At 44.2% G+C, this 14648-nt stretch overlaps 1 protein-coding gene across 2 annotated transcripts in view; it reads left to right on the plus strand.

Annotated features, from left to right (window-relative positions):
- Positions 1-1995: 1995 nt before the first annotated feature.
- Positions 1996-14648, plus strand: part of dscamb (Down syndrome cell adhesion molecule b) — an 87891-nt gene continuing 75238 nt past the window's right edge. The window contains exon 1 of one of the 2 annotated variants that reach the window (XM_072669498.1): positions 1996-2678. In XM_072669498.1, coding sequence (XP_072525599.1) covers positions 2636-2678 — 43 coding nt within the window. In that variant the 5' untranslated portion in view covers positions 1996-2635. The remainder of the gene's footprint in view (positions 2679-14648) is intronic. The other variant, XM_072669497.1, reaches the window with a different exon arrangement.

Below are 14648 nucleotides of genomic sequence, written 5' to 3' on the forward strand. Positions count from 1 at the left end.
TGAGAGAGAGAGAGAGAGAGAGTATATATATATATGTGTGTGTGTGTGAGAGAGAGAGAGAGAGTATATATATATATGTGTGTGTGTGTGTGTGTGTGAGAGAGAGAGAGAGAGAGTATATATATATATGTGTGTGTGTGTGTGTGAGAGAGAGAGAGAGAGAGAGAGAGAGAGAGAGAGAGAGAGAGGGAGAGTATATATGACCTGTATTTACAGCACTGTGATAAAAGTTGTAGTCCCTGGTGAAAGAATGAGAATCTGCTGATCTGCTCAGTAAATCTCTGATATCAGAATAAACACTAATAATATCACTCCTACAGAAAGTGGTGGAGGTTCTCCATCACTGTGTTCATCATTAGAGCATCTCCAGAGTTCTCCTCATGGAGTCTAGTTATTATTTAGAGTTCTCCTCAGATCAACACCTGGTTTGGTGGTAAATCAGGGCTTAATGATGGTGAATCAGGTGAGCTGCTGCTGCTGCTGCTGCTGCTGCTGCTGATGATGATGATGGAGGTGAACACATCCTCCACGCTGTGCTGGCTGGACTGGGGGGCGTCCAGGAGAACCCTGGAGGAACCGAGCTCTGTTCTTCAGTAGTAATTACATAAATACTGGGGTAAATAGTTTTGCAAAAGGCTTCATTAGAATGTGAAATGTTCCCTCTGTGGTGATCTTCTCTGCCTCAGTACTGAACGCCTTGTACCGACTCGTCTACAGTCCGGCCCGGCTGTAGAGTGCTATATCTGCATCGACACAGGCACCTCGTCTCCTCCGCCTTTATCATGTAGGGATCGTATAGCCATGCTGTGGACTTTTCTATTCTTGGCAGCACAATGAGAGGGGAACCTGATCCCCGTCGGCCGACTACAGAGTCAGCCGGACGAGGTGATAGGAGAGCCTGTGTTTGGCTGTAAATGAACACTGTGTCGGAGCTGTGTTGATAAAACAAAGGAACTCCCTTTACAATCAGATCTGTGTCAAAAGTAGCAAACAAAAATAAACACCTAAAAATAAATAAACAAAATCAAAGACTTGATAAACAGATATGAGTGATGGAGGGAATTAGTAGAGGAGGTAGTTTAGGGTAATGAGGTAAAAGTGGGCTACTGAATACAGGCGAGGAGGGCAGCTGACGGAGACTGAACGGGACCCGGTCTGATCAGGTACTAATCTATAACTAATCAGTCGTCTGTTTGAAGAATCCGGTAGGACAGGCAGTCTGTCTGAGAGTGAGGGAGACCACTGCTGTGACCTCAGCATCCCTGGTTGATCTGGGATGTAGGATGTCTTAGGATGTGTGAAGGTCTCACCCTGCTGCTGTCGGAGCGTCGCTAGTAAAAGCAGACACCAACTGCCCGAGTGCCCTCAGCCCTGCCTGCCTCCTGCCGTGTCACCCACAGCTGGCAGAAAGGACTGGCTCTCTCAAGGCCTGAGAGCTTTACCGGCGTACGAGCAGTTCCCTCAGAGTCCAGCTGGTGTTCCCCGTCTCATCACGTCCTCCACAGTTCTCCTGAACGGACATTCTAAGACCAATGTCTAATCACAGTTATTAAGGAGCCTCAGGCCTGATCGGCTCATTACCATGTGAAATCTGGTCCAAACAGTCTGGGCCTTTGCAGCGTGTCCAAACTTTTGAACAGACAGAAGGACAGACAGATACGCGAGCAGACAGACAGGCAGGCAGACAGACAGGCAGGCAGACAGACAGACAGACAGACAGACAGGCAGGCAGACAGGACAGGCAGACAGACAGACAGGCAGGCAGACAGACAGACAGACAGGCAGACAGACAGCAGACAGGCAGACAGACAGACAGACAGACAGACAGACAGACAGACAGGCAGACAGACACTTAATTGTCATCATTAACGCCATCGTCGTCATCACCTGGGGAAGAGCGCGCGGCCTCCCGTTTGGCTCCTTTAAGGCGGAGGAGTTGAGGAGGCTGCGGGGCGGTGGAGGGAGGGGTGTGAGGTGTGTGTGTGTGTGTGTGTGTGTGTGTGTGTGCGCGGAGGGTTGACTCTGGCCGGCTGTGTGTGAGGAAGGCTGAGCGCTGAAGATGCGCTGGACGGCGAGAGGCGCTGCTGTAAACCCGCTCGCGCTGAACCGACCGCTCCTCCTCCGCCTCGCTCCCGCCAACTCCGCGCGCTCTCCTTCCTCCTCTTCTTCCTCTCCTCCTTCCTTTTAGTTCTCTTTAAGCCTTTCCTCTCTCCTCTCCCTGCGGCGGGGTCCAGCTCCCATGACTCCTTCCCTCGCGCGCGCCTCAGTTTCCCCTTTTAAAATCCGTTTCGTTTCGTTTGCAAGTTTTTTTCGTTTGTTTTTTCTGTTTTTTCGTTTCTCCGGTTGGTGCGAAGGAGGAGTCGCGCTGTTGAGCCTCGTCTGAACGGAAACAATCAGAAACAGAAGAAAAACAAACCAGAAAAAAACGCAAAAACGCAAAAAAAAAAAAAAAAAAAAAAAAAAACAGGAAAAAAACGCACGAGGAGATCAGAGGAGATCAGAGGAGATCTGAGGAGGTCTGAGGAGATCAGAGGAGATCAGAGGAGATCAGAGGAGGTCTGAGGAGCGCTGAGGAGGTCTGAGGAGCACTGAGGAGGTTTGAGGAGCGCTGCTCGGGGGATTGAACGGAGCGGGCATGTGGATATTTGCAGTTCTGTTTCTCCAGAGCATCCTGAATGGTCAGTCCTGTTCTACTGATTTTAAACAGAATTAGAAGCGGGTGAGGTGTGAACTCCTCCAGGTGGAGGTCAGGGATGTAGGGGTTGTTTTTACTGGTGTAACTCAGACTGGGTTTCTGCAGCAGTCAGGGTCTCACCCAGGGTCCAGCGCAGGCTGGGGGTGTTTGCTGGGTTCTGTACAGGTTGTACCTCTCTGGTACTGATGCTTGTTGGGACGGTCATGGGCGCGACCCTCTCCTCTCCCTCCTTCCTCCTTCCATTTCCAGGCTGGGTTTTAACGAGGCGTTAGGGCTCTGAACCCCACTCCTCTGCATGTGTCCTCTATCAGAGCTCCAGCAGAGGCTCGACAGTGATTGATGGATTTTCAGTGGTTGTACTGAGCACCCCCCCCCTCTAAACACACCAATATTCAGGACTTAATCACAGCAAATAATTACCTCTGATTTTTCTGGATGGTACAGGCAGAGCAGATCTGAGCAGTGAGGTGGACGGAGGGAAATTAGCAGATCTACTCAAACATCAGACTGAAACTGGGCTCCATTTTAACGGTGAACAGAAACAATATTAAACACCATAAAAATAAGAAAAGTGTTTTCAAAATGTAACGTTTTCCCGTCAGCCGTAGAGAGAAGGACCCCTGTTGAGCACAACGACCTTCGGGAAAAAGGGGAAGATGTGGAGAATCTAACGGATTTGGGAATATGAGAATATAGAAAATCTGTATAAAAAATAAAAATACCTTTAATTTCATCAGAATTTTTTAACAGGCTCGTTCAGATTATTGATAAAGACGGAGCTCCGAGCGATCAGGCCAGAAATCCAACAGAGCCGAAATCAGATCATCACACCCTTCGTTAAAAACCAGAGAGATTAAAAATGAGCAAAAACAGGTTTTCAGAGCATGAATTCTGGATTGACAAATGTGTAGCTGTGGATGTAGCAGTGTGTGTGTGTGTGTGTGTGTGTGTGTGTGTGTGTGTGTCTGCACTCATACCTAGGCATGAGTGTATAAACATGCAAAGATCATTCTAAACCCGTCTTTCATTTCCTGGCTTATTTCCTTTCTCTATTTGAGTGAAATTCATTTGGTGAAAAATGCTTTTTAAAAAGAGCTGTTTCTGTTCAGACGACGGTCATTTGGTGAAAACATGGTAGGGTGTGTACGCAGGAGAGAAATGGAGGGAGAAAAACCCAGAATGAAGGAAGAGCAAAACAAAAACAAGCTCCTTGAGAATCTGCAGACGGACAGACAGTGCTGACGGACAGACGGTTATCTCACAGACGGTTCAGACAGAGGATTAAATATGAAATTCCATTTTGGGAAGCAGAAAGTGAGGAGCTGATGTGGACGTGTTGAATGGATGTCATATTGGGAGAATGCTGTTGTGTCCGAAATACGCCTGTGTGTTATCTCCATATATATACACACCATATACCTCTCTCCATATATATATACACACAATATATACATATATACACACCATATCCCTCTCTCCATATATATATATATATATACACACACCATATACCTCTCTCCATATATATATACACAATATATACATATATACACACCATATACCTCTCTCCACACATATATATATACACACACAATATATACATATATACACACACCATATACCTCTCTCCACACATATATATATACACACACAATATATACATATATACACACCATATACCTCTCTCCACATATATATATAGGAAGAACGGTATGCGTAAGCCTCTCTTCATATATATACGTGTGTGTTGTGTGCAGATTCAGTCATTCCGGGATTCAGTGATTCAGTTATTCAGGGTTCAGTGATTTAGTGATCAGTGATTCAGGGTTCAGTGGTTTGGTGATTCAGCGATTCAGGAATTCAGTGATTCAGGATTCAGTGATTCAGGGTTCAGTGATTCAGTGATTTAGGATTCAGGATTCAGTGATTCAGGGTTCAGTGATTCATGTTCAGTGATTTAGGAATCAGGATTCAGTGATTCAGGATTCAGTGATTCAGGGTTCAGTGATTCAGGGACTGGAGATGTTTTTAAAGGTGTTCTGCTGTTGATTGGTGATGGGAATTCTGCTGTTGAAGGCTGTCTGTCTGGCTGTCCTCTCAAAGCAGATCTCTAGAAGGTTTAGCAGTTTTTCTTTGGCCTGTCTCTATGGAAACCTCCGTTACGAACGCTGGGGCCGTGGTGTTTCATCAGATAAGGCCAGAAAGGGAGAATGACCCCGGAAGTGCAGCTTATATTAGTGCTGAACAGAAGCTCAGCAGGCTGGCTATCATTAATATACAATCCAGCCCTGTGTTTCTAATGGAGACGCTTCTGAAATGAATAAAAGTAATAATTAATGAATTAATGCTGTTTATCAGTGCTGTTTATCCTCAGCGCTGTTCTTACCCAGCTGCTGAAACGTCCAGTAGGAATCGTATCCCTGCCCATTTTGACAGACTTTTTTAATCGCTGCATGTGGGAGAATGAAAAAGTCAAGCAGCCCTTTAGGCAAAGGAGCGTTCAGAACACCAGCAGTTACACCACGCCGGCACGGAGGCAGGAAGGGGACAGAGGCGGGGCTGGAACAGACACAGGGAGGGAACTGAGGCAGGGCGGGGACAGAGGCAGAGTGAGAACAGAGGCAGAGTGAGAACAGAGGCACGGAGGGAACTGCCTCAGACTGGAGTTTGTAAGGTTGTAATCGATGCATATAGAAACAGGAGCAGGACACAAAGGATCATAATCCTGCTGCCTCTAATCTCCCTCTAATCTCCCTCTAAAATACATCCTCTCTGTTATCAGAGATTAGCAGGACGGGCAGCATCCGCTGTGCTGATGAGATTACAGAGGTCTGGGGTTTGCAGGTAAAATAGTGTCAATAATCCAGATGATCATTTCTAGGTACTTCTGATGGAGATCGCTGAACAGTGTGAGGTAGAAAAACACAGGGCCTTGTTTGGCTCCGTTTGGATGCTGGAAGTGTGTTTAGTGGGAGTTAATCTATTGGGGGCAATTAAGACAGTGTGCTGATTAAGGGCCCATCTGTTGGAGTTTGTGAGACTTACATCCTTCAATCCTCTGCTATCTATTTAAAGATTCTCTCCAGTTCGCGGTCAGTCTGCTGACCGTGGCCTCATTCAGGTGCTGCACGTGCGGGATTAGGAGGTCTAATTGGATTAAATCAAATTATTGCAATGTTTGCGTGACACACTGCGTGGGCTTTGTCCGTGTGTTGCTTGTCTCTGGACAGACCGTGGCCCTTCACTGTAAACGTAGTTGGTTTAGACGTTTTAGCACTTTTAAATAAGTTCAGGATTCTGAGATTCTTACTGGGCTGTAAGAAAGGATCTGTAAAGCAACATTTCAGATCTTTAACAGAAGCATCCTCTAAAAAGTTCTTTAAGAAGCCAAAGGTGTTTTTTTAAGGCGTAAATCTTATTGGCACTTTTATTAGAAGAGTGGAAGACGAATCATTTCAAGCCTGTTTATTTACACACAGACCAAACCCAGTGCTGAAATACTAAGTGTGGCGTTTCAGTGACTACCAAACATTTACTGATCGACACTAAACTTACTGAGTAGATAGAAAGAAGGCTCATTCCAGATGGATCTTCTGGAGAGCTGGAGAGAAGTGGTAATCATGTACCTCCGCAACAATAACAGATCATCCCTTTTTTTTTTATTCGTTTCTTTAGTAATTCTGTTCAGGGGTAAAGTTGTTTAATGTGGGAGTGAAATTCATTACAGCGGTGCAACCGGCGGAGCATGTTCATCCAGCAGGACTTTATACAGATACAGATTTGTCTTTAAATCCTTTTTTAAATAATTCCATTTACACTCCATCGTCCTCTTCATAAAAAAATGAGCACAATAGATAGACCACCAGTGTCCACAGTTTACCTCAGCACATGGATACACTTGTCTGTGATGCAAACAGACCCATTTTAGATTCTTACCTCAAATAGAAACATTTTGGACTTTGGACGTATAAAAACCCAGAAAATGCTGTGATTTTTATTTGTATATATGTTTTATTTTATTCTTAAATAAAAGCCACATTACTGAAACGTGACGTCAGCTTTATTAATTCTCTGGACACATTCCTCACACAGGCTTCATAAAAAAACTGATGCTGTAGAAGAACCCGTTAGAAAGGTTCTGTAAGGGTTTTCATACGCTGTAAAGAACTTCTGTGAGCTGGAAAGGCGTTTACTTATTACAGTGATTAGAGCTGTATCCAGAGCAGCTCCGGAACCTGCAGTTTTAAGGTGTAGTTAGTTTCTCTTGGGTTGAATTTTTTTTCCATTTTCATGGATTTGATTTTTACGGATCTGGAAGAATAGGAATAGTAAGTAGGCTTAGGCATCTCCCTGGATAGACAGCGGGACAAAGAGATAAATGGCTGTGGTTCCTGTTCTCAAATTTGGTTTATTTAAAGCAGACTGCTGGATTCAGGACAAGCTTTTTTTATGTATTTAAAAGTCCTTTACTTCTCTGTGGTGACTTGGAGGACAGACTACAGAGCACATGAGGAGAATTTGGAGATTTAGGACTGATGGAATGATGATGGATGACCTCTATTCCCATTGGTTGTCCTGTTTTGTGTCTTATTGACCTGTAGGTTATTTAAATGCTTTGGTTTTCGGGACGTCACAGAAATTCTAGTTTTATATTGAGATGTTTCCGCAGTTTTCGAGGCCGGCAAAGAATAAGACCTTTTAAATGATTTCATAAAATACTAAAATCCAAGAATGTCAGGTGATTTCCTTGACGAGTTTCTGTTAATTCAGTGTTCTTTTTTCAAAAAACACCAAACATCTGTCAGGAACCTGCGATCGTTACTTTTTTATGTGTGCTCTCGCAGTTAAATGTCTCATTAGAGCATCAGTTGCCTGAGGTTTATCATATGTTGCTTCCGCTTCTCTGTCATCCTTTCCCCAGAAGTGATTATGCTAATTGCTGTTTGATCAGATGATTAAATTATAATTCGATTAATCCGGGGTCCTAAATGTTCTGAATACATTTGCGTCTGCTTGGTTGGCTGGCAGAGTAGCTCAGCGCAGCCCCAGCTCCCTCTCCAGCGAAGTAGAAGGTGTTAAAAGCATGGATGAAAGGCAGAGAGAAAAAAACTGACTTAGCAAGAAAAAACATCTTAAATCTAAAGATCTAATATTTCTTATTTTGAGTTTGTTTTAAGGATATTATATGATTCTTTAACTTCAATCTATTGGAACTGTCTGATTTCAGTGGCAGATTTTGACCTATTTTCAAAAGTAATATTTGAAACAGGCTAAATAATCTTCCGATGGAATAAAAACACTGACCAAACATTTAAAAAGGTCCTGTACATCGGGGAAGTACTGGATATGTACAAAAATATTGGATTATTTAGATTTAGGAGATTGAAGATTTTTGCAGTGATCAGTGAAGCATTCGGCAAGGATCAGGAGACAGCTGGTTAGACGGAAGGCCGTATAAAGGGGGAGGAAGCCACAGTGTCTGCTGAAGATACTGCAGCTGTGTCTGGGCAATAGTGAGGGTCTCTGCAATGTTCTGCAATGGGTGTGGCCACATAAGAGGCCAGATCATACCAAAGACTGCCTGGTTTACACTCAAAACCTCCAGACCTTCTGGGGTGTGTGTGTGTGTGTGTGTGTGTGTAATTCCGTATTTATTATTTATGTCTTATACATTTGAAACCATAGCTGGAGAAAACAAGTTGTAAACTTTTAATCAGCAGCAGGTTTGTGATGGTAACTAGAGGAGGTGTTTTATTTTGATTTGAATTAATTTACCTGATTTCATGCTCATTCCTTTTAAATAACATTCCTTGGCTCCTTATATTAATAATCTGATATTTCATCAGTAAGTCTTCCCTGTGATAATTAGGCCCCCATCATTCATTATTCCTAAAGCTCCTGCTGAGTTCAGTTTATCGAAAAATGACTTCACCCCACCAAATTCTGTCATTTCATTTTAACATCAATCCAAATGAAAGGAATGTTGACAGTGCAAAATGTAACATTTTAATACAAATTAGAAATCAGATGTAAATATATTTTACTGTTATTAAATATTTAATGACAGAGACACATTTGAACAACCTCTCAAACCCTAGGCTTAATCTGTTATAATGTGAGGCCTGTTTCATTTTCAGTAATTCTTATGAATTATTCATGAATTGACTAAAAAAGTAACTTCTGTTGTTCTAAAAACACCTACAGGTCCTTATGATATTAGGGGTAAATTAATAAAGGATTTTTTAAAAATGAAATGTTAAAGAACTCTAAATCCCCACCATCCCGACCTCCAGCGAGTTTGAAATCTGAAAGCCTGTTTAGAACCAATTGAACCTGCTTGTGCCCCATAAAAGTCTGTCCTAACCTGACCATGGCTGACCGAAGCCTACACACTCCTAATGAGTTAGCTTGCAGCAACAGTGTCAGCTGTCATCATCTCATCACTCACATCAGCATAATAAAAAAGTGTTCATTAGCCAAGAAGGAGAGATACATGGCATTAGTCAAATAGGGATAATTAATGAGGAATATTAAAACATTGCAGTTTAAAACTGACCACAGAACAACAATAAGCACATGCTCCCTTTGAACCCGACAGTGGAGAGGAGCAGTGTTTCCAGTGAACCCAAAAATCATAACCCAACACGTCTGAGAGAAATGCTGTCTGACCCCCAAGGTCATAGATAGTTCCTCTGCTCCTCGGCTCTGAGGAGACTCTGCTCCAACATGTAAACGATCTACCTAATGATCAGTGCTTCCCAACAACCTAACCCTAAACCCTAAACCCTAAACCTAGCCCTAAACCTAACCCTAAACCCTAAACCTAACCCTACCCCTTAACCTAACCCTAAACCCTAAACCTAGCCCTAAACCTAACCCTACCCCTTAACCTAACCCTAAACCTAACCCTACCCCTTAACCTAACCCTAACCCAACCCTAAACCTAACCCTACCCCTTAACCTAACCCTAAACCTAACCCTACCCCCTAAACCTAACCCTACCCCCTAAACCTAACCCTACCCCCTAACCCTAGCCCTAACCCTAAACCTAAACCTAAACCTAACCCTAACCCTTCATCAGTCGCTGCAAGATTAAGATCAAAGTGCTTCTTGTGAACCCCACCTTGAAGGTGTTGGGTTTCCCTTGCAGGTTTTAGGTATCTTTAGCTGGGGCCAGGTTGAAGCCTTGGCTGCGTGGTTGTGGGGATTGTTAATGAGATGGCAGCTGCCGGCTGTCGTGACATAAGAGCTGACACACTTTACCAGCTGTTCACTTTGACAAAAGCCTGTGATGTCCTGCCTTTGAAATCTTTTGTTGGACCCTGAAAAGATTTGGGATTTTCTCACTCTTCACTCTTCACACATCATCATAATGTTTAAGGTCAGATGTTCTGATGTTGTACTCGGTGTGTTTCTGTTAACGCACACTTTTGGGTCCCTACAGAACACAAAACCTGTGAATCTTAATCAAATTCATTACTGACCTCTTTACCACTGCAAGGGTTCAGCATTCAGTGGTTTGGTCAGCACTGGGAGGTTCTGTATGACTTCGAAAAAGACGAAAGTGAGGCGTTTTTACAGTTGAACATAAAACATAACCAGTGCTGTCTGTGATCACCAGGTTTCCTGCTGTTCTTCTTGGTTACAGTAATTCAGTAACGTATAGCTACACTGATTACCATTTCAGCTGAGACACCTACCAACGATCACTTCTTTAAGTATTACAGTTCATCAGTGGCCCCTGCCCTGTCCATATGTAAAAAAGGGGACATCGCAGGACTACTACTGACCAGATATTTTTAAGAGGTGGACCATATGCAGCATTTTACAGTAGTGGCATGTTCCTGCCTGCTGCGCTGGTTCAACGTTTAGAGAGGAAGAAGATCACCATGTTTGAGAGATGCAGAGATGTCGTCTTATCTCAGATCCCAGTGAGAAACAGGTGGACTGGACGGGCTCGCTCTGTGATCTTTAGTAGCACTGTGTACCGCGATGATTAGCGGCTCCAGCTAGCCAGAGTCGGTCGCCTCTGCAAATCGAACTCGACGGATGTAAACGAACGGCATGGAAATTAGCACCTGTGCCACGACAAAGACAACACTGAGAGCTAACAAGCCTCCTTTTCTCTCTTTCACCAAACCTGCAGTGGCTCGCCTTGGCAGTGAGAGAAAAGCCCCCCTATCTGGAGCCGCTCGGAACACACTGAGGGCCCTTGTCGATCAGCTCATCAGCGTGAATTAAGACAGGATGCTTGCTTGTGAAAATGCGTGTGTTATTGTCAACAAGCAAAGCAGGGCAGATCGTCCAGACACTGGGCTCATAGACTGCCCGTCATTCCTTTGAGCGGCAGATAAAGGCCTTTTTGTGGATTGACGGAGGTGTTTTTGACTCCACATTGAAGGTCTTTGAGGATCTTGATCTAATTCCTATTCTGCATCACCCTTCACTGACAGGGCAGTTGTTTAGAGAGAGCCAGGATTACTCGCTCGCTCGTTTAACCGAGTTTGATTAAAAAGCGGTTTGATAAGACTGGCCAATAAAAGGCTAAGCTCACGTCCAGGACGCTAATGCTATCATACACACTGGCACAGATAAGGATAGTTCTGTGTGCCTGTCCGTTCAAGGCAGATTATTCTGTTTCAGTTTGTCTGATTCAGCTTTGAAAAGTGATGAATCAGTGGAGTTGCCGGAGCTAATCTGAGAGCAGTATAAGAATAAAAGTGTGAGTTATTTGATTCTGAAGAAAATTTATAGCATTAAAAAAACTCTCAAAATACTCCAGTTAAAATCACACTTTTAAAGAAAGGAACCGGAGCTTGCGATACCTGCCGCCATCTTAACACACTTTAAAAAAATGAGTGGGTGTGGATCACAAGCCTGCGGAGGCGGGGATTACCGAGGGGAAGGCAGGGTTGTAGAGTTTTTGCTTCGTTAAAATAGATTTGTTTGTCACTAATTACTAAGGGGGTGTCAACATTCGGAAGGGCGCTGCCCACTACTTTGTAGCTGTAGAGAAAATCGTACTTTTTCTTCCTGAATTTTCAACCTCTAGGGGGCGCTCAGTTGACCTGTTTTATCAAGGGCTTGGAGGAGGACCTAACATTTAATTATGTTTTTTTCTCTTTTTTTTCACCCAAGAGAAGCTTTACTGAGTCTGTCCTGCGCAGAGCCGTGAGTCTTAATCTTCATCATCAGGTTTTGCTTGAGTAAGTTCTTGGCCTTGATGAGCAGAACAGTATTTTATTACCCTCCCACTGCGTTTCAGTTTTCAGCAGAAGGAGCTGCTCAGATTAAATCTCCTCGCTAACAGACTTCTTCACACCGCATGCTCGAGTGATCGCAGCCGTTTCTCGGCCCCACCGCCGATCCCGCTTTTGAGGAGCCGCTCACGTTCGTTCGTTTAGAACATGACAACGGGAATCAGAGGCAACCCCCCTCTTCGCCAACATCACAGCGCCGATCTGTCTGCGCAGATCACAGCCGAGCAGACGGCAGGCCTTTTTCTCGTCTGTCATGTCCTGCTTAATATTCATGAAAGCAAATTGGGAGACAGTCATTTGGCGAGAGCCTGCGCACGCTGAGGCCTTCGGGGGCCACGTGGAGAAAGTGTGTGTACTCACGCTGGATAAAATCCTTGTCCTGCTCGCTCCAACCCTGTCCCTTGTCCCATGTCCCTAGTCGCTCCCTATCTTCCAGTTCTTGCCCCCCCCCCCCCCCCCCCCCCCAAAAGTCCCTCAGGCGGTGTGCTGAGTGCCGCCTTAATTACCACAGGCCTCGACACTACCTGTCACTGTAGAGCAGCCATCCCTCGCTCCCATGCTGAGGTGACAGGGCAGACAGTGACATCCCTGTTCCCCAGACCTGATATTACCAGCAGAGCCGGGCCCGGTGCTCTGTTCCTAAGGGCTTAAAAACGGCTGCAGATCTAGGACCAGGTCCTCCTATATCCATGAGGCTTAATGAATGGACAGTGCTTACATGACCTCAGAGGACTGGATGAGGATGATCTTGTAGAGATGCAATGCACCACTTGTGTTCACCATCACCAAATTCTCATCACTATGAACAGTGAACTTGTACATATATACACTGTGATGGCAGCACCTTTCCAAAGTATGCCCTTCACTCCCCAGTCTCTAATCTGCAGAACAGCCCGTCTGGAAAGGATCATGGTTGTGCAACCGTAAGCAAATATCTCCAACCTCAACTGTGATGAGTCCAAGGCTGCGTCCCAGTTGTGTACTACACACTCACACTATATGCTACTATTAACAGTGCGTGACAGGCAATTTATAATCTATAACCTATCGCAGCACGTCTTTAGATTCAGTGTATCAGTGACTCTGAACTGACTGACTGATTGCTCATATAGAAAATGGCTGGACATGTCTTTACTTTGTCTTGATTCATGTTAAAGGCCTTTCATACACATTTAAGTTTTTGTTTTTTCATCTTTATCATTTGCACCTAGAACAATATTAACTCAGAACATCTGGAAAAAAAGGTTCAGTCTATAAACGGATCTATAACTTACTTTGAAAACAATACTTTCATCTGTTGACTTGAAGCTAGCTGTGACTTCTAGACTTAAACAATGGCTAGATATTCACTTTGAGGTTGGCTGGATTCTGACTGGCAGTCTTAGCCTCTGGCAAAAAACTCATCCCCTGGTACTTTCAAAGCCTGCACTCTTTCTCATGCCGTCAGAGCAGTGAAAGGGCTTTGATTCCTGGAGTCAGAATTCTACATCAATGGTGAAGAACATCCTTTCTGCGTGTCAATATGCTCACGTAGCATGGAGCGGAGCGCTAATCCTCCAACCTCATCAGATCACACCATCCTTGTTTTAAGAATTTTCCCCCAGGTATTTGGTAAAAAAAAGAAATAGTAATATTAATTTATGCCAATCAAATACTGTACATGCTTTGTACTGTACTTGCATGATACCACTTCCTCTTACCCACTGCCGAATCTGAACTCTTGAGCACTGGCTGATGATAATAAGATCATCAGAGTGTTTTCGGTTGTATTTGCAGCCCGCGGCCCGAATGATTCCATTATAGCTTGTTTTAAAGGGGTGTCCCAGGCCCATCCAGGCATGTGTTAACGGATTGGATATCAGACATATTGGATATGTCTGAGTCTTTGTTTTTACTGGTGTCTTGTAGGTGCCATTGACGGATAGAAGAGAACACAACAGTCTAGTTTTTTGAGTCCTGATTGTTGAGCTACGTTCTTTTCCGACATGTGTTTTGTCAGCGTTTGCGTTTGCCTGTGTGTGTGTGTGTCTGTAATCCTGACCATTCCAGGTCCTAAAATGCTCTGCTAAACCTCTTTGTCCTTTCACTGGAGAATCCTAGCCTCAGGTGGCAGAGCTCTCAGAGCCTAAAGGCTAACCGGGGCTCGGGCATTGGGGTCGTCTGCTAAAACCATCATCTGTTTTTTTTGTCACTCAGCTCAGAAGTTATGGAGGAGAGCTGCTGTATCATTAGGTCAGGTTAATATTGAATAGGGAGCTGTTTTATTGCCTTGCTGGACTGAAGGGGGGGTATTGGTTAATTATGGATGCACACACTGCATTATTGAACAGTGTCACTTTTTGCATCTTTACGGTTCAGAACATAAAAAATTACGTCAATTATGAATTTCTCCTCAGGTCACTGGGCGGCAAACTGATGGCTTTAAGACATGAGAAGTCTTTGAAGAAGGATTTGTGGGATTTGCTGTTGCTGTTGAACCTCATTTGGCCTGGTTCATTTGTGAGGCGCAGACGGTTCCCCCTTAAAAAAGGACATATTTGCAGTTCGGTCTGATGTCAGTCTGATGACTTCCCTGTACACTAATTGTTGGCCTTTTTGATTGTATTGAGTCAATGTCCTGAAATAATTCCTGCCTCTGGGATAAAACAAATTCCTGACGCTCAGTCTGGTGGAACCCTTAAGGTACATCTTCA

The sequence above is a fragment of the Salminus brasiliensis genome, chromosome 23 (assembly GCF_030463535.1).
Source record: "Salminus brasiliensis chromosome 23, fSalBra1.hap2, whole genome shotgun sequence".
Taxonomy (NCBI): domain Eukaryota; kingdom Metazoa; phylum Chordata; class Actinopteri; order Characiformes; family Bryconidae; genus Salminus; species Salminus brasiliensis.